General features: G+C 38.1%; 2 protein-coding genes across 3 annotated transcripts; both read left to right on the top strand.

Annotated features, from left to right (window-relative positions):
• Positions 1–2725: 2725 nt before the first annotated feature.
• Positions 2726–13264, top strand: RB195_003651 (uncharacterized protein; the record flags this gene model as incomplete). 2 transcript variants are annotated; one of them, XM_064201395.1, is made up of 11 exons in its annotated part: positions 2726–2748; positions 3006–3019; positions 6628–6713; positions 7552–7739; positions 8907–9020; positions 9090–9220; positions 10059–10137; positions 10694–10763; positions 10850–10915; positions 12995–13088; positions 13155–13264. In XM_064201395.1, the coding sequence occupies 11 exons, from the start codon at positions 2726–2728 to the stop codon at positions 13262–13264; spliced, it is 975 nt and encodes a 324-aa protein (XP_064057275.1). The 2 variants fall into 2 exon arrangements, with proteins under 2 accessions (XP_064057275.1, XP_064057276.1); XM_064201394.1 differs by lacking the exons at positions 2726–2748; positions 3006–3019 and having other exon boundaries at positions 6630–6713.
• A 2103-nt stretch (positions 13265–15367) lies between these two features.
• Positions 15368–20340, top strand: RB195_003650 (uncharacterized protein; the record flags this gene model as incomplete). The annotated part of the gene is made up of 3 exons (XM_064201393.1): positions 15368–15459; positions 20096–20155; positions 20229–20340. The coding sequence occupies 3 exons, from the start codon at positions 15368–15370 to the stop codon at positions 20338–20340; spliced, it is 264 nt and encodes an 87-aa protein (XP_064057274.1).
• Between the last annotated feature and the right edge of the window lie 1447 nt (positions 20341–21787).

The following is a 21787-nucleotide window of genomic DNA, read 5'->3' as shown; positions in this document are numbered from 1 at the left end:
GCGGCCTCTCTCGAGAAGGTGCGGTAGAGCGTAGTGGAACCCTAGCTGGCACCCATAGATGCGATAGTCGGAGCCGGTGCTCTGACCCCCTTCACTTTTGAACGGTTAGGGAAAAGACCTCCTTCACTTCTAAACGGTTGGCGAAATTACCTCCTTCACTTTTGGACGGCTATCGGAAGGATTCCCTTCACTTAAGCTGCACCCCATGAGCTGAACCCCCTTCACCTGAGGAGGGTCCGGCTTCTCCCTATCGCACCTATGCTGGCACCACCCATCGCTGCAGTTCGCGACTGTCCCACCTCGGTTCCAACTGCTGCTTCCACGCATCGTTTCAAGCGCGTACGCAAATACACCGCAACTATACTCGTGATTCATGTCGTTTTGACCCGACTATATCTAAAAACTTTTTCTATGCACAAGCTGATTGATATATGAATGGTTGTTCTCATCTTCTCTGGTTCCTCTCATATAAGTTGATAAAAGCACGTAGAAAACATCATTGGTTTAGGTCAAGTATTTTTCAAGTTAGCTTTTGCTTTTGCTCGTTGTCAGAATTCACTTGCGCCATATGGCACTTTCCGATTTTTTCTTTGTGGTAGGATGATCTGACTTGCCAGCGTTGTTCGAAATCATCCTCAGTGTCCTTGAAATCCGAACTCTCATTCCAGTCCAGAAATATTTTGTCAGAGGAATATCATTATATAGGAACTCATTTTATCCTCTACATCTAACAAATATTGCAAAGAACTCTTTATATTACTCAAAAATTGACATTTTCGGTTTCTTCGCTTCGTTGGAGTTTTTTTTTTTTAGTTTTCTTAACGTTTCCTTACTATTCTTCGTATCAGCTATTCATGACCAGTTTGAAAGAAATGGAGTTGTAGGTCGGATTATTTTGGTGTAAGTTCGAAATTTAAAATTAACCCTTAGTGTAAAATTCCAGTTGCTCCTTGCAGAAGACCATAAAATTGTTGGTTGATAATTGAATGATAAAGGTTAAACTGTTGGCGTTATATATTGGGAACTATGGCGAGTTACTTCTTCCATGACTAGCTTAGACGTTCTGGTCGTTCTTTGAGTGGTTTATTTGAGGTCTCAACATCACTGCTGCAGAACCTCTGTTCTATTCCGGGCACAATACATTCATTACACTTTATTTTTTCCTGCAACTCTCTAAATCCATTAAGTATTTTTAGTTCAGGACGACGTCAAGGAAAATGATAAAAGAGTGTGCACCTAAGCTATAAGGTTTTATGAAGAACACTTGGATGCCTTTTCTCGTTTTTATTCACTATTTAGTTGTTTTTATGGATGTGGGGGTGTTCATTCAACTACGCTTCTTTTCATTTGCCATTCTACATGGATATTTTCGTTATCTATTTTTTTTTCTGTTCTTTCGGAATTTCGCTGACGTAACACTGCTAAAGGTTTAGGCAGCTGTTGAGATCATAGAGTGATTCATCTTGGAATGTCTTTCAGTCTGATGACGAATGAATGATCTCTCAAAAGATATTGTAAAAATAGGTTTTGCCTTTTTAAACTACGCAAACATCCATGGTTATGTTTTGACTTGCTGATGTCGTTCCAACGAGATTTCTTCGAGCACTAAATGCTGTTTTTTTTCTGCCGTTCTTGATCATATTTCTTTGTAGAAGAAGAGAAATATTTGACCAGTGACTGTTACAATTTTGCTTCTTCAAAACGAAATGAAGTGAACTAAAAATAGTCAGCAGTCGGAAGTTCCCTAAATAGTTTAATGTTTTCTACATTCTCAGTACAACATGAGATTCATTGTGCCAATAATACGTGGGCGATGCGTCACCGAACTGATGTAACTGTCATTTATTTACGTTGCCATTATTCTGTCGTTTTCGTGATTATCTAGATTTTCTCGCACCAGCTTACTCCCTGCATTATTTCAGTTTTACTTCCGGTAAGGTTTTTATATGATTTTTTAAGGGTTTTTATATGATTTTTGAAGGAAATTGTATACAAACTTTTAGAAGAAATGGAGTCTCCCTTTCCGTGGTTTCCCTCCCCTATAAAAAAAAATCATTTAAAATTCTGATTGTGGGTTTAAAGATAGGTAGTTGTTAGTTTAACGAGGATTAGTCATGGTCTTTGTGTCATAAGTGCCCTGATCTTTTAAATAAAGTGAAGATCAACACTTAGAAAAGCATTATACTAAACTGTAGAAGATAAGAGTATCAACAGATGGTAGATAGTATCAAAAGGTATAACTTAAATTTATATTTGAGATTGCATAGTGAATGTATTATTTATTTTTCAAAAAGAAAAGTGGTAAAATAACTAAAGATAGTCCCAATTTTTTTTTCATTTGGCTTCCAGTATCCTCCCTAGAAAATAATCTTCTTCCTAGACAGTTTTGTGTTTGCGCTGTAGTTTAGCTTATGGCACCGGGAACTTGTTGATAACGACGTTTGACTTCACACATATTGGAATCAGTGTTGATTTTTTTTTTCGATAATTCATTTTACGATCTTTTGATTCGCTTTGAGTAATAAAAGTTCCCGATATCAGCGACAACCGCTGGCTCGGTCCAACGACCGCGTTTGCTTTCCACATATTGCGTTTGAAAGCAGACTAAACATTCAAACGTTGAATTATTCATTAATTCTATATATATTTCTCTTGTCCACGTTTTGCATCTCTTCATTGCGCCAAATGTCGATTTTCTCGTTGATGTATTTTTCGAATGCTGTGCATGTTTTCAGCTGCATACCTGTGGTAACGAACTTCTTCCTTTCACATCTTTTGAATTCGTCCGTTTTATCCTTTATTTTTTCGTGGTTTTATTGTTTCTATTCTTTGGTTTTTTGTACTCTTCTACGCTTGTCCTGTAGACTACAATCATAAAACAGTTCCCGACAGGAATTGTGGTACTGAATTTTAGCTGATAGTCCGTTGGCGACTAATTTATTGCGTCATCGGAGAACCATACTACGCGATCTGTGAAGAACGTTCCGTTTTGCTTAGAAACTTAGGCGACTTTTAGAAGGTGAGGATGATTCTTTATAGACGGATGGCTTCCACCACTAGGCGTTAAGATAACGCTGATAAGATTTTTTCTGCTACATTTAACTTTTACTTTAAAAAGGAAGGCGTTCAGTTCCACTTTTTTTCCTCTTCTGGTGCATGCACTTTCTACGTAATGTATTAAAATGTGTTCTTTGGTTGGTAGAAGTATGCAGCTAATTAATATGTTTGCTTTCCGCTTCGGTTGTCAGTTCTGAGAGGTTTTGTTTCCATTGCGTAAATGTTCGGAGAACATTCGGGGACAAATACCGTACTGTAATCTGGTGAGCAGTGGCTCTGTTCTTTTAAATTAAAATCAAGTGATTTTTCTTGGAAATTTCGTAGTCGCGCAATGTTGATTTTTCCACGTTTATCTGATTCGAATCTTTGTATTCGTAACTACAAATCGGTTACGATTTTGCTGTTGAACCAGCTAGCAGGTGTAAGAAATCTGAAGATCATTATCAACACTCTACGTCATTTTTATGCTTGAATGATTGAGTCAGCGATTAGGAACCGGTTTCTCTTGATGTCTATGAGTTCTGGATTAGCTGTAACTCTCCCAATGTAATGAACGTGACATCTTCCTATTTACATTATTGATGTGGTATTTTTCTGTAACCGTGTTCTGCGTGTAAAACGCTACCATCAACATTTTCCGCGTTGAATGCAATTAACAACTTTCCCAGTACAAAACATGTTCAGGCTATTCAATATAAAATATTGAACAACTTCGACAGGATATTTTTTTAGGGAAATTTATTAGTTCACTCCCAATTCATGATTCTATAGTGATCTGTTTCTTAAGTTTTTCTGTCAAACTTTCGAGCTTAATTCTATTCTTGTCTTTCATTAACTAACCAGTGAATAACTTGGTGGAGGACTGGTCTGGTTCTTGATTTCTTCAGTTTTCTGTCTTCTTTTTTTTTAAATTCAGCATCTCTGTGTTATTATTTATTCACCTGATTAATGCGTTTCCGCTACGAAGATTTCATGAAGAAGGCGCAGTGTAAGCATAAAAACTTTCTACTAGCATTTCCTCCCTGTTTTCTTCACATCCAGCTTTATCTACTGGAGTATTCCTAAATAAACGCTCTAATCAGGGACTTGGTCAGGTTCGTCGTGTTGTTCTTGTTTTTGTTTTGCCTTACTCTTTAGTAACTATGCACTTATCATCATGTGCCACATGAAGATCCATGAAAGCCATCAACTAATAATAACAAGCTTGGAAGCGGTACTTCTCAATTCAATTTTTTCTGCTAGGTATTGATCAAAGTAGAATTAGCTGCGTACAATCATAACAGGCCCGTATGTGTATCCGTGGCGAGGATTGGGGTACGGCACCTCAAAACAAAAGCACTTGTTTGTTATCCAAAATACCTCGTGATGGCTTATTATGGTAGCAAATGTACTAGAATTTAGTTCATTTGATTAAGGCTAGAAACATTTTATCCGTACTAAATACCGCTCTTAATCCGTTTATTACCCTGGAATTTGGTTTAGTGTTCGTATCGGCTGAATACTACTGAATATATATCTCGTTCCTTCACATCGATTTCTTTTTTTTTTTTGTCATAACTATTTATTTTTTCACTCTTCCACAAAGAAGGGTAACTGTTTTCTATCATCATTTTTCTAAACAACATCTATGTTGTTCTGTTATTCATGCACTTACTTTAAATGATTTTTCTTCAACTCTTTCTGTGTTAAAACCGGTTTCTTGCACTCTGTTCATATTATACTGAGAGTTGCAAAGTGCTGTCGAACTAAATACATAACTGCTGGAGATTGAGTTTTATGTGAAAATGTGCTATTGGCCTCACTGTGAGTGCTGGTGTTTGAGCTACGGCACATTTGATTGGTCTTATTTTCATAAAGGCATACAGGATAGTTTTCTGGATACTTGTGGATACAAGTGTACAAAAAAAAAGACCAACATTTTGAGCAGTTCCGTTCTTCTCACATTCAAGTTCTTTCGCCGGATGGTCCGCTAACAACGCAGCAGCACGGTTCTACTTTGACGCAGGTGGTGCCGCCAAAATCCTATCCTCAATAAAAACAGTGCTAGTCTCAATCCTCACATACGTCATCGAAATGTAATCTTCGTGACAAATTTCAAGCCAGATCGGAGCTTACCGGAATTTTGGCCTGGAGATTAGAAAAAATGTCATCAACGCATGTTTCCTCATTATTCTCTCTAACTAACATCTGCAGGCTTGGAAAACAGATGTCAGAGTTGTAGTCCTTAGTTTCTCTAAATAAGAGTAGAAATTTGGAAATTCACCATATTTCGATCTATTGTATACTTTGCCTTGTCCTTGCTCTACAATATCGAAATTAATTGACCACCGATCTTTGCCTTCCTAGCTTTGTGTTATCTACTCCATCAGAAGTCAACAGGTTTGCTTTTAGTTGACATGCGAAAAGCAAACAAAAGAGATCATGTGGGTAGAATCATGTGTTATACTAATAACAATTATTGGTTGTTGTCGCAGTGACAGAATCGAACTGATTGATTCGCAAATATGCACTTCGATCTCCCATTTCTCATCACATTCCCTTTCGAAAAGAGGAGTGATCATAGATGAAATTAAAGGCATCACCCCATGAATCAGAGGTGGTGCGGATTTCAGGTGGATTATTCTTATACGAGATAGTAGATTATGAAGAGGGGGTGATTCCGTTCATTTCCTCCTAATTGCCGTAAAAAACAGCCCAGAAGGTGCGGCGCGTGTACAAGGCTGGCGCCCTCCAATCGAACTCGTTGTAGAAAGTAGCGCGCCGGAACGCTCGAAGCAGTATCTTCCGGGCCGTTTTTTTTTTCGGTATTTGGGAAGAAATGGACGGAATCAACCTTCTCTCCATAATCTACGATCCCGTATCCCAATACTCCACCTGAAATCCGTACCACTCTTGATTCGTGGGGTGATATTTAATATAAATATACTAATAAGACATAACTTTATTGAATTACAAATTGCGTCAACACTGTTCCTGGTGTTCTGTCACAGAAGGAACAAATAATAAGATATAAAGATACAGATTACCCCTCTCCATAATCTACTATCCCGTATACGAATACTCAACCTGAAATCCGTACCACCTCAGATTCGTGGTGTGATGCCTTTAAGTTACTGTCTTTTTTTTCGGTATTGTTGCGTCATCATTCAAATGTTTTGTAGTGGATTGTTACACTTTGAAGTTATCGACATTGAAAGTTTCTGTGTATCGATTTTTTTACTTGATAAGTAACTATCCTTCCATCTAAATCCTCACCCTGTTCATTCTTACGCATTTAGTGGCGATTATTGATGACGTAATAGATATTCGGCTTAACGCATTCTTTGCTTATCATTCGTTATGGTGCATTGATAATTTTTGTGAAGGTTACTTACTGAGCGTTCCGCCTTAGCACCACATTAGAGCTTATTTTGTCATTTTCACATCATTTATAATTTTATAGTGTATTTACTTGGCAACTGGGCCCACGGGATCTGCTCGCTAAATTGCCTTCATCCGTATTTTTCATCATGTCTGTGTCGAATATAACTGAAAATAACCACGTCATGTTATCAAGTATCGTGATTTTAGAGATGATTGACAAAATCACGGACCATGTATATCTATCTGGTGCAAAAGATGTGCTTACAGGATATACAGAACTGCGAAAGTTAGAGGTGAGGTGTGTTTAGTTGATATGCTTGGTGACTAAGACGCTTTTATTCCATTTTCTACTCATTTTCTTGTACGTTATCTTAGAAATAGTATTTTGTCCGAAATAAGAATAAATGAGTTCTCCAATTCATTTTTTTCTCCGAATAAATGCTGAAGATCTCAAAAATGCAATGAAACGGCTTATTTTTTATTCTTTTCTATTTAATGGCTTTTAATAGTCTAGTAGCATTCATTTTCTCAAGTTCATTATGTGTTTCGCTTAAAGGCAGCATACCACGAATCTGAGGTGGCACGGGTTTCAGGTGGGTCATGCCTATAAGGGAAGGGGTCGTAGATTCTGGGAAGAAGAGTGATTCCGCCCATTTCTTTCTAATTGTCGTAAAAAAACGGCTAGGAAGATGCGTAGGCTGGCGCATAGGGTTGGCGCGCTCCAATAGAACTCGTTGTGGAAAATAGCGCCCCGGAACGCTCGGCGCCGCATCCTCCGGCCGTTTTTTATGGCGATTAGGAAGAAATGAGCGGGATCCCACCCGTTTCTGCAATCTACGATCCCGTATAGTCTCTGACGATCGGAAATCCGATATCATTAGACTCGTGGGTGATGCCTTTAACCAGATTGTACTTTCGTTCGGAAAAGGGCTTCATTGGAAAAGAGAAGGAGAAATTGTACGAAAGTGAGAAGTGTAAACTATTTTTCTTGTCATTTTGATAACTTCAGAGAAAGTTCCGAAAATGGATGGGATAAAGTGTTTGAGAATCAATTTCAGCGAAATCATTACTGAGCTGATTAGCATTTGATGTTGTTTATTCATGTAACTTTCAAATGATTGCTTTGTGCAGATCACTCATATACTGACCGTCTCAGCAGTGGCTATTCCGGTGGACAAACGAATTCCTAACATTGAGTACCATTTCATTTTGGCTATGGATCTCCCTAATCAAGATCTGCTTGGAACTGGACTCTTGGCAGATGGTTTGGCATTTATGAAAAATGCCGTGCAATCAGGTGGAAATGTATTAGTGCACTGGTGAGTTGGCAATTCGTGACGTTAAACGTTTGTGATTCATTACTTAATCAACTTTCATTATTGTCACATTGAGAATTCTTGCTTACGCGAAAGTGAAAAGTGCAAACATTTTTTTGTCATTTTAATTACTTTGCTAGAAGCTCTGGAAATTGTCTCGGAAGTGACGTTACCTTGACTGGACTGACACTCGTGCCTTGGTGTCCAATATTAGGGAGATGTAGCCTTAGGATGTGGATATGCCGAAGGAATTCACGTACGGATATTGAGATCTAAAGTTGAATACACATAATTGACGTTAGATTTGCGATTTCGTAGAATATCTACAGTGCTTATTCAACCTGGTGCAGATCGCCCTTTTGCCAATCAGCTATGTAATTTGAATTAAAGGCAGTGTATCACGAAATTGACGTATCCCTGGGAACCCGTAGAGTTCGAGTTGTAGATTACGGAACTCATCGTGGCTCCGTTCAACTTCCCCCTTATCGCCAGATGGAACGGCGTGGACATTTTTTCCTACGAAGTACATTGGGACGCCCCACCCTTGTGTACGCGCCGCCCCTACGAGCAAATGGCGAAAATCAATGATACCTCCTCACCATCCTATTCAACTAAAACCAGTGAATAGGTTGCTGAGGGGAGCACAAGGGACGTGCTCTTACGTATCTCGTAGGCACTAACGCCGTTCCCACTCCTTTTTTTTACGACGGTCAGGGGAAGCTGTGCGGATTCACACTGGGTTCCGTAATCTACGAACCGGGTTCCCCTCGCATTTCGCATTACGTCAATTTCGTGATGTCTTTGAATATTGAGTACTCGATTTGTGACCCGACAACCAATTTAGTAATCTATCAATCAACCAACCAACGAAATAATTGGGTTGATAGATTGTTCACTCTTCATGCACAAATTTGCAGGAAAACTGTCTTTGGCTGTTTTTTTTTTAAATTGAGTTGCTTGAGTTGTAGCTAGGATTGGTATTGATTTTTTATTAACAGTTATATTATCCTAGAGCTTTTGGATGCGTCACTTTTAAGAATGGACAAATGATTGACTTTTATATGGAATTAGAACTGTGCAGTAAATACAAAGAAAAACTAAGTAACCTAAACAATTAAATTTTGCTCGAACTTTCAATAGCTTTACCGTTCATCAAGTTAGTTGTTTCAGCGAAGTTGGAGTTTCACGGAGTGTAACCGTTGTGGCTGCTTATATTATGCAGAAATACAAGTTTTCACCAGAAAAAGCTCTAGAATTCATTAAAAAGTCACGACCTATAGCTTTGTAAGTTTGACAACTTTCCATTATATGCAACAATTAGAGCTGCATTCTGATTGTGATGGTGTTTTTCAGTCCGAACGAAGGATTCTACGCGCAGCTCCAGATTTTCGAAAAACTCGACTATAATCTTGATGATGCTGCATTATCAGCGAGCCGTGCTTACAAGGATTGGTGTGTAGCATCCGGAAACGTGCCGAACAAGGGTTAGTTGGGGTCTGTTCAGGTCCGGTCTTGTGCATGTCGATGTTTCATAAGAAACTGATGCTTTTTAATAGTTTCATTTATTTGAATTATATGTTTTTCTTCTGTATTGTGTTCTACAACTCTGATTTCTATCGGAATCCAGAAGAAAGTTCCAGTTGAAATTGACTTGCCCAGCGAGTATGGTCTTGATTTCTTTGTTGCGTCAGTAAACCATAATATATGTATTATTTTTACAGAAAACGTGTAATCTCATGCTCTCTATTAAAAATAGCTATTTTCACTGTTGCTTTATATCTTAGAATGTTGCAGTATGCTATTTTACAACTAATTTTACAATTTGAATGGTGTTTTATAGGAAATATTGTGATACGTCGACGTCGCTTATGTTATGTTTGCTCATAGTTCTAGTCGAATTATCTGTCAGGTTCTTGGTGATATGGTAGTATCATCGGGTTGCTCATTTGAAAAATAACCAGCATTCTACTAACTCTTTATTTTTCATAATAAAAACAAGCATTTCTGGCTGCTTGAATATATCCCAAAGCGAATAAATTTATTGTAAAAAATACATTGTTATTGATTTTGTAAGTGCTACCTCTCACAAAATAGGTACGTGTTTGTTTAGATTTTATTCGTTATGTTTACTAAATAGCGTAAGTGCCCCATAGCATCATGAAAATCAGTTAGTAGCCCCGCATTTATAAATTATGAGTTAGTAGTGGATTCCGTCGTGGAATTATCTCGCAGCCTTCCCTTTTCGTGAATAAGGATACTGCTTTTCTCTGTACTGTAGTACATATGGGGAACTCGCTCTATTAAAGATTCATTTTTTTCAAGGATCAGATGAGAGAGCAACAACATTCATAAGAAACGTTGAAAACAGTGGTACAAGCGGGAATCGAGGGAGTAAATTCAGGTGAGACCGTTTCTAGAACTGAATTTTTGTCGTTCAACCCCAAACACTGGGAGTTTTTGATTTATAAAAACGGCATATCGGCCTATGTAGGCAGACCGGATTTCTTTTTATTGGTTTCATAAAGAACCGAAAGGTCGTCTTACACACATGGAAACCTAAAAGCTCTACTCTGTGGATTTGCTGTGTCATTCGTTTAATGCTTTTTATAAACTAAAGATTTGTTGAACCGTTCGATGTTCCATATTGATGCCGCAAAACAATGCTATAATTCTGTAAAGAGCTGAAATTTTGTGCTGTTCCCCTGGTTTTCCACAGTAAGCTCATCCTAAGATGAAATTTTTATTCATTTAGTAGCGTAAATAACTTTTTTCGAAGTGAGCATATGTGCTCATGTCCGTATATGCACTAACTGCTTGAGCTTTGTCTATTGATTGATCACTCATTGATCTATTGATTTATGTGAGCCAGTTGTGTGAGATGAGTTATTGATTCATTTGGACGTTATTTTTACTATTATACATCTTTAATTGGACTGTTAAACGATTTCCTTCCTAAGGTGCGGAAGATGTCGGCATGTCCTATTCTATGGGGAGCATTTAACGAGGCATAAACGTTGTGACGGTGAGGTGAATGTGATTTCTGAATCATTGGTGAACATTGAGAAAGGTTTTATCGTGCTCATAAGTACCTGTAAATAATACTTTCGATTTAGGTATGTAAATTCGGATATTTGATTGAGCCAATGAAATGGATGGATGTTTCGGAATTTGAAGGCAAGGTTAGTATGCTCAAAATCTTCAGAATTTTGAAATGCTCAATACTACTGCTAATTATACGAGTATATATTTAATAGAGTGCATAGTTCTCCTATTTAAAGATATTTCATCTGTTATGTAGTGTGTAATATGGAGGACAATCCAATATAAACGACCCTTTTGTTTAAAAATTCATTTCATAAGAAACACCTGCATTTCTACAAATTGTTTTTCTGAATAATCTCCTTCTTTTATGATATATGTTTTTTCCTAGCGTTTTGATATTTTCCACACTTCGTTTTCGAAGAATGAAGTTGGACGGGTACCTAAGCAGTTGCGCACGAATCCTTCCACTTGATCGTTGGCCTCAAATCGCTTGCCTCCAAGTGCTTTTCTGAGGGGTCCAAACATATGAAAATCACATGGCGGAAAGTCTGGGCTGTAAAGTGGATGATCAAGCGTTTTCACTGAGTTTCTGCTGTGTTACGCCTGAGTGTGTGGGGTCTGGCGTTGTCGTGAAGGATCAACACCTCGCAGATACGACTATCTTCTTTTCTCCCTCGATACTGAAGCCTACGTTGATCCAAGAAACTACAGTAGTAGGTTGCGTTAATGCACTAACATTTGGGTGAGAAATCCACCAGTAGCACTCCCTTCCAGTCTCAAAAAACCGTGGTCAATACTTCCCCATATACAATCTAGTGTTGACTTTCACGGAGTTTCCTTTCCTTCTCCATCCCATGCTTGCACGCTTTCACTCCAGACTTATCGCAACGCGATTTTCATATGTTTGGACTTTTCAAAGAAGTGCTCGGAGGCAAGCGATTTGAGGCCAACGATCAAGTGGAAACAATCGTGCACAGACGCACTGACAGATTGTGGTTAGATACCTGTCTGACTTTATTCTTCGAGAACGGACTAAAGATGTTACCAAAACGTAGGGGGAAATGTATCATGAAAGGAGATTATTTGGAAAAATAATTTGTACAAATGGATACGTTTGCTAAAATTATTAGGGTGTTCGGAAAGTATCTGCCGAAATACGGCAAAATTTCAAAATAACACAACTTTTTAACAACATTTTATTATTCGACGAAATAATTTCCATCAACATCGACAACCTTCTGCCAACGTCTCACAAGATCACGGATTCCTTTGGCGTACAACTCCGGCGACTTGGAGGCGAAGAAAGCCCGAAGGTCATTTTCGAGGTGGTCACGGTCATCGTACCGCTTCTCCTTCAGGTGATGCTAAAGCGATCGGAAGAGGTGGTAGTCGCTCAGAGCCAGGTCCGGGCTGTACGGGTGTGTGCGGTAGAACTTCCCATCCGAGCTACAGAATTTTCTGGGGAGTCTTCTTCGTAGAAAATTCTGGAGCTCGGAAATGTGAGGGCGCGCGTTAAAGTGCAGCAGGCGAACGTTGCCGAGCTTCGGGTGCTCCTTGCGGATATTGTCGGCCAGTCTTTGTAGTTGAGCGCAGTAGACCTCGGCAGTAACTGTCGTGTTGTCCGGCAGCAGTTCAAAACGGTAGATTCCATGAACTCCCCACCAGACGGTCAGCATGACCTTCTTACGATACTCTTGGAGTCTCCATTCCACGGGGCATGTGCCAAAGAGGAGTGCTGAACTTTTTTTTTGCTTCTTTCTTTCTTTTGATTGTATTTTATTTTTTGACGGATTGTAGAACGCATGCACGTGCCGTGCTGGATAAACTTTTTAGCGTTAAATGTTCTTCACTGCAATTTGCGGGAAATTTGAGGGATTTCAGAAGCGGGTGTAGTATAGGGGTTAGAGGTTCCGTTCCTGCACGATCGATCGGAGGTTCGAATAAGCACTAATGCTCACCAACCCTCTCATCCCTCCGGGGTCGATAAATTGGTACCAGACTTGTCTGGGAGGATAAAAGTACTGACTTGACACATCGGCTAGCCACCGCAAGTCATTGTATCGGCCAGATACACGTTCGTAAACCTCAAACGACTCTGAATTGAAGTGAGCGTGGGGGCGCATCCCAAGCGGATTGATTAACGCCAGACGCTTTATCCTTTATCCTTTGAGGGAATCCCATGGAGTTACTGCCACAGTTTACATTCATATATTCAGATAAGCTGCCCATCATGTTACTCCAAACTTGGAAACTATTCGTGGGGTGGTCGACACTGCCAGGGCGAGCCTGGCGCCAGATGCGCAGAACATGGTATTTGCACTTCGGTATAGTAATTTCAATTTTTTAAACAACAACAATCTAGTCTAATTCATTCAGTTACTCCATGGGTGCATTTGCACCGCGCCAAAGTGGATGAAGTGTCGTCAGAATCGGCGATTGAACGGCTACATAAACCTCCACAAATTCCAGCTGTAATCATATCATAGACCTTATTAAGATGTATCTGTTATTTCTGAAATGCTGTTGACTACCTATTGATCATCTGGTTTCCAAAATTCATGGTATTGTATTGCATAGAAATATATTCCATTGAAACAGGGGAAATACTAAGCCAGATTCACTTTCCATGCAGAGTCATATGAACGCCGGTATTTATATTTCGCCTTTCGACCACTGCGCTTCTGCAGGAATTTGTGCACTGCTTGCGTACCACACTCCTTCTTTCTCTACGCCTTGTTCTTATCTAAAACTTGCTGCAGTTATTCGGGCAAACATGAGCCGAACACATGTTTGCGGTCTTACCTTCTCGTTTAGAAGACCCGTAAAAATGCTTAAGATTAGAGTTCTATGACTTCTTAGAGCTAATTTTGCATAGAAGCAATAAAGTATTCACTTAGAATTTTGCAATTTGAGTGCTGTTTAATCTGCCGTCTAGATCCTTGCTAGCTGCGAAGCTTTTTTTCTGCAACTAATTTTTGTCTCTCTTAAACTATATCTGGTGTTTCGGGAAACTTGGTTGCTCCTTGAAACATTCTTATCACCGAAAGAAGTCAGCCGGTTAACATCGCCACACTTTATTTGAAACATTCTTTATAATATTGGGTTGAGGAAAAAGTCCTGAATAAAATTTTCCTTTACTTCAGATGTTTCATACTTTAACTACAATATACTGCTACTACAATGAGACCTCAATCAATGATTTAAGTTTCAATTTGGTCTATAGCTGCACAACAGTCCAGCAGTTCAAGAACATTTGGGTGGTAAAAGCCGTGGAAGCTTGATGACATCATTAGGAACAAGAATTACAAACATGATGGAAAGGAGTTTGAAATAAAATGCACGACGTTAGTCTGCGAGAAAGAAGTGTCTGATAAGAAGGCACTAGAAGCATTCTGGATTTCCGTCAGTAATCCATCCATGAATAACAGAAAATGAACACTAATCAGTTATTAATGGTTTTATGCCATTTGAATCCTTGCCAGCTGCGAAGCTTTTTTCTTTTTTCTTTTTTCTTCAACTAACACTTTCTGAGCTATAAGATTGTCGCACGCGCAGTTCCTCAACACTATCCAGACAGCAACACTTAGGGATACTGGGGAGTGCTTAGATCTCACCGCTTTTGGTGAAAGTCTGTAAGAACGCGCTGATTCACCAGCCTCGCTATTTGGTGAGACTGCTAAGTTTGTTTTCCTGTTTGCAGGTTTTGCCCGATGTGTTTGGAACGATATCGAGGCTTGGTAAGGAGAGATGTGTTTGATCGGATATGCATAGCATCAAAAACTTCGAACCATTACTAGGCTTCGGACAAAGACGAGGTTGTCGAAAGGTCACGTCACAATTAAAGTTGCACTAAAACCTCGTTGGCACAACAGGAAAACATAAATTCAGCAGGTTTTTGATTAGGTCCAGAGTGGCGACTGCGAGTCGAAGAAGCGAGCTATAAAGTTTCAAATTTTAACTTAACGATGGGTTTTTTTTCGCGGGGTGATTCTTTAGGTCACGAAATAAATGGCACTGAGAAGTAGCCAGGTCGGAAAAATGGCATTGGGTGGGACTTCTTATCCGAGTTCGGCAATCTTGTGGTGGATCCGTACTGCACCGTGTGTGCAGACGTTGTCCTGAAATAGACAGACCTAGGTAAAACGCATTCGCCTTCCCGATCCTTTTTGGGGTGGCTTCACGCAAGAAAGCTACTGGCGGTGTATAGTTGACATACAGGAATCAGCCCTCGCTCCCAGTGACATTGAGAAGGTTCTTCCTGGGCGGAGATGCAGTATTTCAAAGAGTTAGTGATTCTTAAAGCTTTGTGCGAATTAGGTGGTTCATGACGAGACAACTTTATTGTAGCTAAGATCGAGGACATTTTTGAAAATGGCTTTTTTTGCTCACACCATCTGTCTTCGACAACTCCCGAGTAATAGTACATATTGGTACGTGCGATGAGAAATGGATCTTTACGACAACAGGAATTTTTCTGCTCAATTGATGGACGAAAATGAAGCTCCCAAGCACTTTAGGAGAAGATTCACCCGAAAAAGGCTATGGTGACCGTATGGTGGTGTGGTACAGGTGCAATCCACTACAGGTTCATGAAACGTGGCGAGACCATCACCGCAGACAAGTACTGCAAAGAACTTGACCAAATCCACCCAAAACTCCAAGGAGTTAGTGAACAGAAAGGGTCCACTTATTCTACACGACAATGCCCGGCCATACATTTCAAAGGTGACTACTGAAGTAAGTCGAATTAGGCTACGAGAGTCTCCCTCACCCACCATATTCGCTAGATCTTTCGCCAACCGACTATCACTTTTTCAAACACTTGGGCAGCTGCCTAAGAGGTAAGATGTTCCAAAACCAAGGTGATGCCGAAAACGACTTCCGGAACTTCGTGAATTTCAAAAACTCGGACTGTTACGCAGCGAGAATAAGCGACTTTAAGTCTCGTTGGCAGCGACTATAATGGTTCTTATTTCGATTGGTAAAGTTGATTTTGAGTTGATTTTTTTTTCTAGCATTTTGAAGTGAATGTTGGAAAACGCTCATTTCTGCACCAACCTAATAATTTGCCGACTCTCGAGGGACAAAGTGGTTGGTACTAGGGGGGTTTCGAACTGTTGGTCGTGGAGAGCCTTGTCTCAAGTGTTTCTCTCTCTCTTCTTTATGTTCTCTTTGTTTGCTCTTAAAAAATCCAAGCCAACAAGATACAACTCAAACTAAACTTAAGCTCAAATTAACAAACAAATTGCTAAAGTGGTTAAGAACTATTCTTGCCTTTTTCCTGCTCTAATGCGCATTTTTTCCAGCGTTACGCCGCAATCTGAGTTTTCCGTAAGAGGCCTAAAATTCTAAAATCAGCTTCATTTCGGAATGAGGTGAAGGGACGAGGCACACACACGCATTTACTCAGGAAGCCAATTTATTCCAAAGAAAACGACGATACCTTGAGGTTAGTCGTAGGTGGATTTCTGTAGATATTTGAGTCTACGCGCTCTTTCACCTCTGTGTATCCACACATCTTATGTGTATATGTATGTATGCGTGTACGTATGTATATAATATGAAGATATGTTTATGTATGCACTAAAATATGCATGATCGCCTTTCTTTTTCTTTTTTGTCCCTTTTTTTGCTTGTGTTGTGTTCTTGTCTAATATTTTTCTAATAAATCGTACACCACTCACTGAAAAAAAAACTGTAAACTTCTACGACCATCACAGCTCGACTCAATCACCGAACATCGTGTGAAGTCCATCATTAATCATAATCCTCTCTCATCATTTATAATCAGAAAGCGGTTATCATACGGAAGGCGACTAAACCACCATGCGATCAAACAGTGAACTGGCCACCAATTCGTTAATAGTTGGCGCGCATTTGGGCGAGAACTTCATGGAATGACCGATATGTGATGAATGGTGTAAAATTGGATTCTTTGGTTTATTAGCGATGATATCACGGTGCACGGAAACGTAATAGATAGCTGTATTTCACTTCTATAATGGATGATAAAGAACATTTGATGCTTTTATGGAGGTGGATAGATCAGTAGGGTGCATTGTCCACTGATCAGTCCAGAAAAAGGACGAAAATTGATGGCATAGGAAATATTTTGTGGTTTATTTCACCTTATATGTCATTCTTCGAATAATAAATAATGAAAGAGTCAGAAAAACACTTGCGGTACTGCAACTAGTTATTTTCTTTAACGATTTCCTACCTGATCTACGTCGAAAACAATCTTTAGGTGAGTTTTTCTACGATGATTGAACGGCTCGATCATTTCTAGGTTTTCCTTCATACCACCGTCAAAATTCCTTATTGGCCCTTAACTATCGAGCTTTTTGGTTTTTTTCCTGTGCACGATACCGTAGTATCTTTATTTGTAAAAATAAACAAAATTTGGCAGCCACAGTCTGTGACCTCTCCTCATTTTTACCATTTCTAAGAATTCGGTTTCTAGAAGTGTGAAATTAGCTATATTTTTGAGAAATAATTTTTTTTTCGCGTAGACGCTCATGTAGGACATCAGAAAACTTTTCAGACTACTTCCGGATCTTCAGAGGAATCTCAAATTTTGTCATAAAAATCATGGTGCCAAGATCCATGTTTAAGTTTTTGGATAGAAATTAAAACTAAGTAATTTGGAAGGGACTTGTCCTATTTTTCGCTCCCGCTGGGGTTTTTGGTTTCGTGAGGCTATCCGTGCGCCGAGTTTCTTCAAAATGATCGCAATGCCAGTCTTTTCCGTGTGAAAAAAATGCGCCAAATGTTTTGTGCTGAATTTTTCTTCCTCCCTTGTATCTCAATTAGCCAACCTAGGCCTCATTAAAACCTGTGATTACCGATTATTTTTTCGAGATCTTATTATTGGTCCTCTACTGGTTATCTGTGCTTGTAATTAACTTTTTCGCTTCTTCGTTACCGTACTGTACAGTCAGAGATTGTGTGTGAAACGAACTCATTCTCCTTCATTCTGTTGACATATGTTATAAATCGTTCAATCACATCTAATGGTTTTGCTTCAATTTTCCTCGCAGTAACGAAATATCCTGGAACTTCTCCGAGAAAATACGATACTTTACGACTATCGCAAGGAGATTTTCGGATTCGACCGAATCTTGTTCTTGACTGGTATGTTCTTCCACAATGACATCGACCGTGCTAACCGTGCGGGATGTATGGTAGGTCAACATTTAGTACAACGTGATGCCATTTAGTCTGTAATTCTCCTTAAAAAAAGAACTTTCTATGGCTTCTGAACATTTCTTTTTTCTCTTGGCCTTAACAATCCAATGGTCAACGGTCGAGTATCTTACGGTCAGCAAACGAACACGTAGATTACAATTCTACAGATAAATTAGCTTCTTGTCTATCTAAATTTTTATCATGTCTTATCTAAATTAGTTTAGAAACGAGCAGAGTCACTGCTAAATTAGGCATTAGGATTATTTGGATAATAATCTTTACGATATTTTAACAAAATCATTTACTTTCCTCAAAATTCTAATAACCCACCAAGGTAGTTTTAAGATGCAGTTTATTCATTCATTACGTTTATTATTGGGTCGCACCAGGAAAAAGATATATACATATGTTTGGATGAACTATACTACAGTAATCAAATCTGCCTAGAATCGAGTGGATAGAAAAAAGGCTGCTGCATGTGAATTTGGTGGAAAGGTCCTCCTCTGGCTTCTACACCTGCGGGAAAAAAAAAGAAAATAAGAGTGAAGGAGAAAAAAAAAAAAGAAAATCCACTTGTAGATACAGGAAATTGTCCAGGGAAATCTGTTCCCAAGGAAGTGCCGTAGCTCTTTTTCTTAAGGTCAAAATGTTGGCAATTTACTTCAGTAATCATATTACTATTTTCTACTCCTTTATTGAATTTATTTACATATTTTCATGATTTTTTATAGCTTATTCGAGCAGTCATTTCAATATTTTTGCCACCTTTAGAATCATAAAGCTTCCAGATCAAGTTAGGTTAATTTTTGTAGTAACATCCATAAGATTCTTGCTTTTATTTTAAAATTTTATTTTATTCAGGTGAAAATTCAGTCTTCAAAATATCTCCGCAGCACGGACTAAAATTTATAATTAAAAAAAAAGCGAAATCGTTGATGAAAGAATAGTCAGAGAGAACTGCTTGAATCGAGTGTATGAATTTCAGTTAAAAATACCAGCAAATAAAAATGAGACCAACGAGAAGAAGAGTTTTTGTTTTTTTTTTTAACGAAGGAACTTCTTTTTATCTCCACTAATAAAATAATATATGGAGCGAAAAATTTGCAAAATGAGCTCTATTTCCGCTAATTCTAACCTCTCATTGATTTTGCCATACTATTCTAATTCCTTCACTTATATCTAAGTATCCATGAAGACTACGGATTTCTCGAGGGTTCACCTTCTAAAATGCAAACCAAAGAGGCTTAAATGGAAGTTTCTGCCTTTAAAAATATAAAATAAATTAATAAAGAAAATGAGAAAAATGAAAATTAATAAAGGAGTAAATTTTCGACTTTTTTCGGATTGAACATTGACTACGTACTTGATGTAAAATGCTGAAATTACACTGTTCCCTTAGCAATTCCTTGATAAATTGCAGCTGTTGTCACTCGGAAACATTTCAGATTTTTTTTCTTCTTCGGCTTAGGCTGACAACGAATGGATAGGATTTTTCATTGTGAAATCTTCGGTGCTAAATCTACGGGAAAATCCAACTGATTTCCCTTGCGATGTTCATTCGTGCATTATTCAAATGAAATCAGGTGCATTTTGGTCTTTTTTTTTTGGAATTGCCTCAGCTTCGAATGTCAACGTGAGAAATAAATTTTTGTGAGAAAATGATCCTTTTAGTTTTTTTAGCTTTATTCTTGTATTTTGTTTTTCTTTTGTACTTCGTTGTTTCTTCTCTGATCATTTTACATAAACATAATTACTCGACTTTTTTGCACATTTTTTTTATTATATTTATTTCTTCTATTTCTATTCTATTATTTCTAATTATTCTTTTATTTTATTTCTTGTTTGTTTTTGAGTAGTTTATTCTTCTTTTACGATCCGCTGCATTTTCTCTGATTTCCTTGAAATTTTTCTCCAAAATCTTTGTTGTCAGATAAATAAATGAACAAATAAATAGGCAAAGATTCCCCTCGGCAATTTTTCCTCTTCTTATTTTCCATTCATTTTTCTTTTGTTCTCTCACAAAATGCTATCGATAAATCTACATAGCTGTTGTTTTCGTACGTATTCGCTATCGGTCACCATTACAAATTTTCATAGTCACTTTTTATTATTCAGTGACCGATTACCAGTTCTCCGGCGGCGGCCGGGAAATGTCATGTGACCCGCATCGACGCATCTGTACCTAAAACGTCAGACGTTCGAATACCGTTTTTTTCCGCATTCGTGCGCTATCTCAATGTCTCGTTATCAAATCGTTTGCAGCAGCGCATTCTCGCCACGCATCGTCGCAAACTCCGAAATCTCTCCCCGCTTCTTCTTCGTCTCCGTCGTCGTCGTTCTCGTACTCGTCGTTACACCAAGACATGCACTGTAACTGCACCCCAAATTATTGTCACGTGGTGTCGTTCCAATTTGATAGTAACTACTTACATATCAACAGTTCTTCATCAGAAATTGTCAACACGAATTATTTGGAGTGTTTTTTTTTGTTTTTTTTTTTGTTTACTTGAGTTCTATTGTCATTCCTACACACATGCTTTTGCGCTCTCTCTTTCTATTGGTTCCTGAAAAGAATACGGAACATATGTACTATCAATTTTTACTTGTTCTCATCATGGAATTCAACCGAATCCATATTTTCACAAGTTTTTTTCTCGCTTGCCTAAATAAACGATGAACTTTTTACTCTAGTTCTAACTTTTTTCTCTTTTCTCATTTTTTTCTGAAGTCAACTAATTCACGAGAATTGTCTGCTTCTTTTATTTCGTCGTGCTTCTAGCTTATGAAATTTTTTATTTTTATTATGTTTCCCTTCTGGATTCAATAAATGAAACCACATGTATGAAACTAGATATGGTGTTCTTTTTGCTGCTTTGTAAGAAAATTTCCGGGAAAAATCTCGATTCATAATCATATGACTGATCTGAAAACACGAAAAAAAGGGGTTGAAAATAAGCAAAAGCTAGAAAAATACCACAATAAAAGTTTTTTTTTTGACAATTTTCTTTGATGGTAGTTTCGTTTTTTTTTTTCGTTTTTTTTTTCATTGTTATTGTATTTTCGCTAGAGACAGCATGATTTTATTTCTCTTTCACCTGGAAGTTGAATAGTGGCTATTTGGGAAATTTTTTTCTATAATAATGAACTAAATGTAACTCGCAAAATTCCTACCATTTTCAATTTTTCTTTTTGTAAACAAATAAATAAAAAGAAGAAATCTTGGGAATTTGAGGATGTTCTATGTAAATTGTTGGTGGGAGATAGAGTTTCGTTCTTGGTAATGTCCCTATTCCCTTATTTTCGTGTGCATCCTATCTGATAGATGACGAAAGTGCAAATTTTTCTGTAAAAATTTTTAATATCATCATTCTCATCGATTCTCATTGTTCATCTATCTATTTTGCTCTTAATTTTGATCTTTTCTGGATTGTGATCGAACAATTTGAAATGAAATACTTCATAATTGATATTTTTAAATGTTTCCTGCCAAAAGAATTTTTTTTTGCCGGTGATCGATGCTAATTCTAATAGTGTACACTAAGATGAATGTTTTCCATAGAGTTTTCCTAATTTTTCAAACCCAGTGGTTCCTTCGCTTTGTCCACTGATATTTAACATAAACCGTCGATGAATGGTCGGGTCCTGAAGCAATAAATACTATAAATAAATATAAATATAAATATAAATATAAATATAAATAAGTGCTCGATAAATGTAGATGGATGAAAATTCGGCACATTCGACACGGCTTCTAGTTCCTTTAAGATTAGGTAGGAGTATGAAAAGCCGTGCCCTGATGGATTTTGAGGAGAGAAGGAATT

This window comes from Necator americanus, chromosome IV (assembly GCF_031761385.1).
Source record: "Necator americanus strain Aroian chromosome IV, whole genome shotgun sequence".
In the NCBI taxonomy this organism is placed as follows: Eukaryota; Metazoa; Nematoda; class Chromadorea; order Rhabditida; family Ancylostomatidae; genus Necator; species Necator americanus.
The sequence above is the reverse complement of the archived record's forward strand: the minus strand, read 5'-3'. Positions and strand labels throughout refer to the sequence as shown.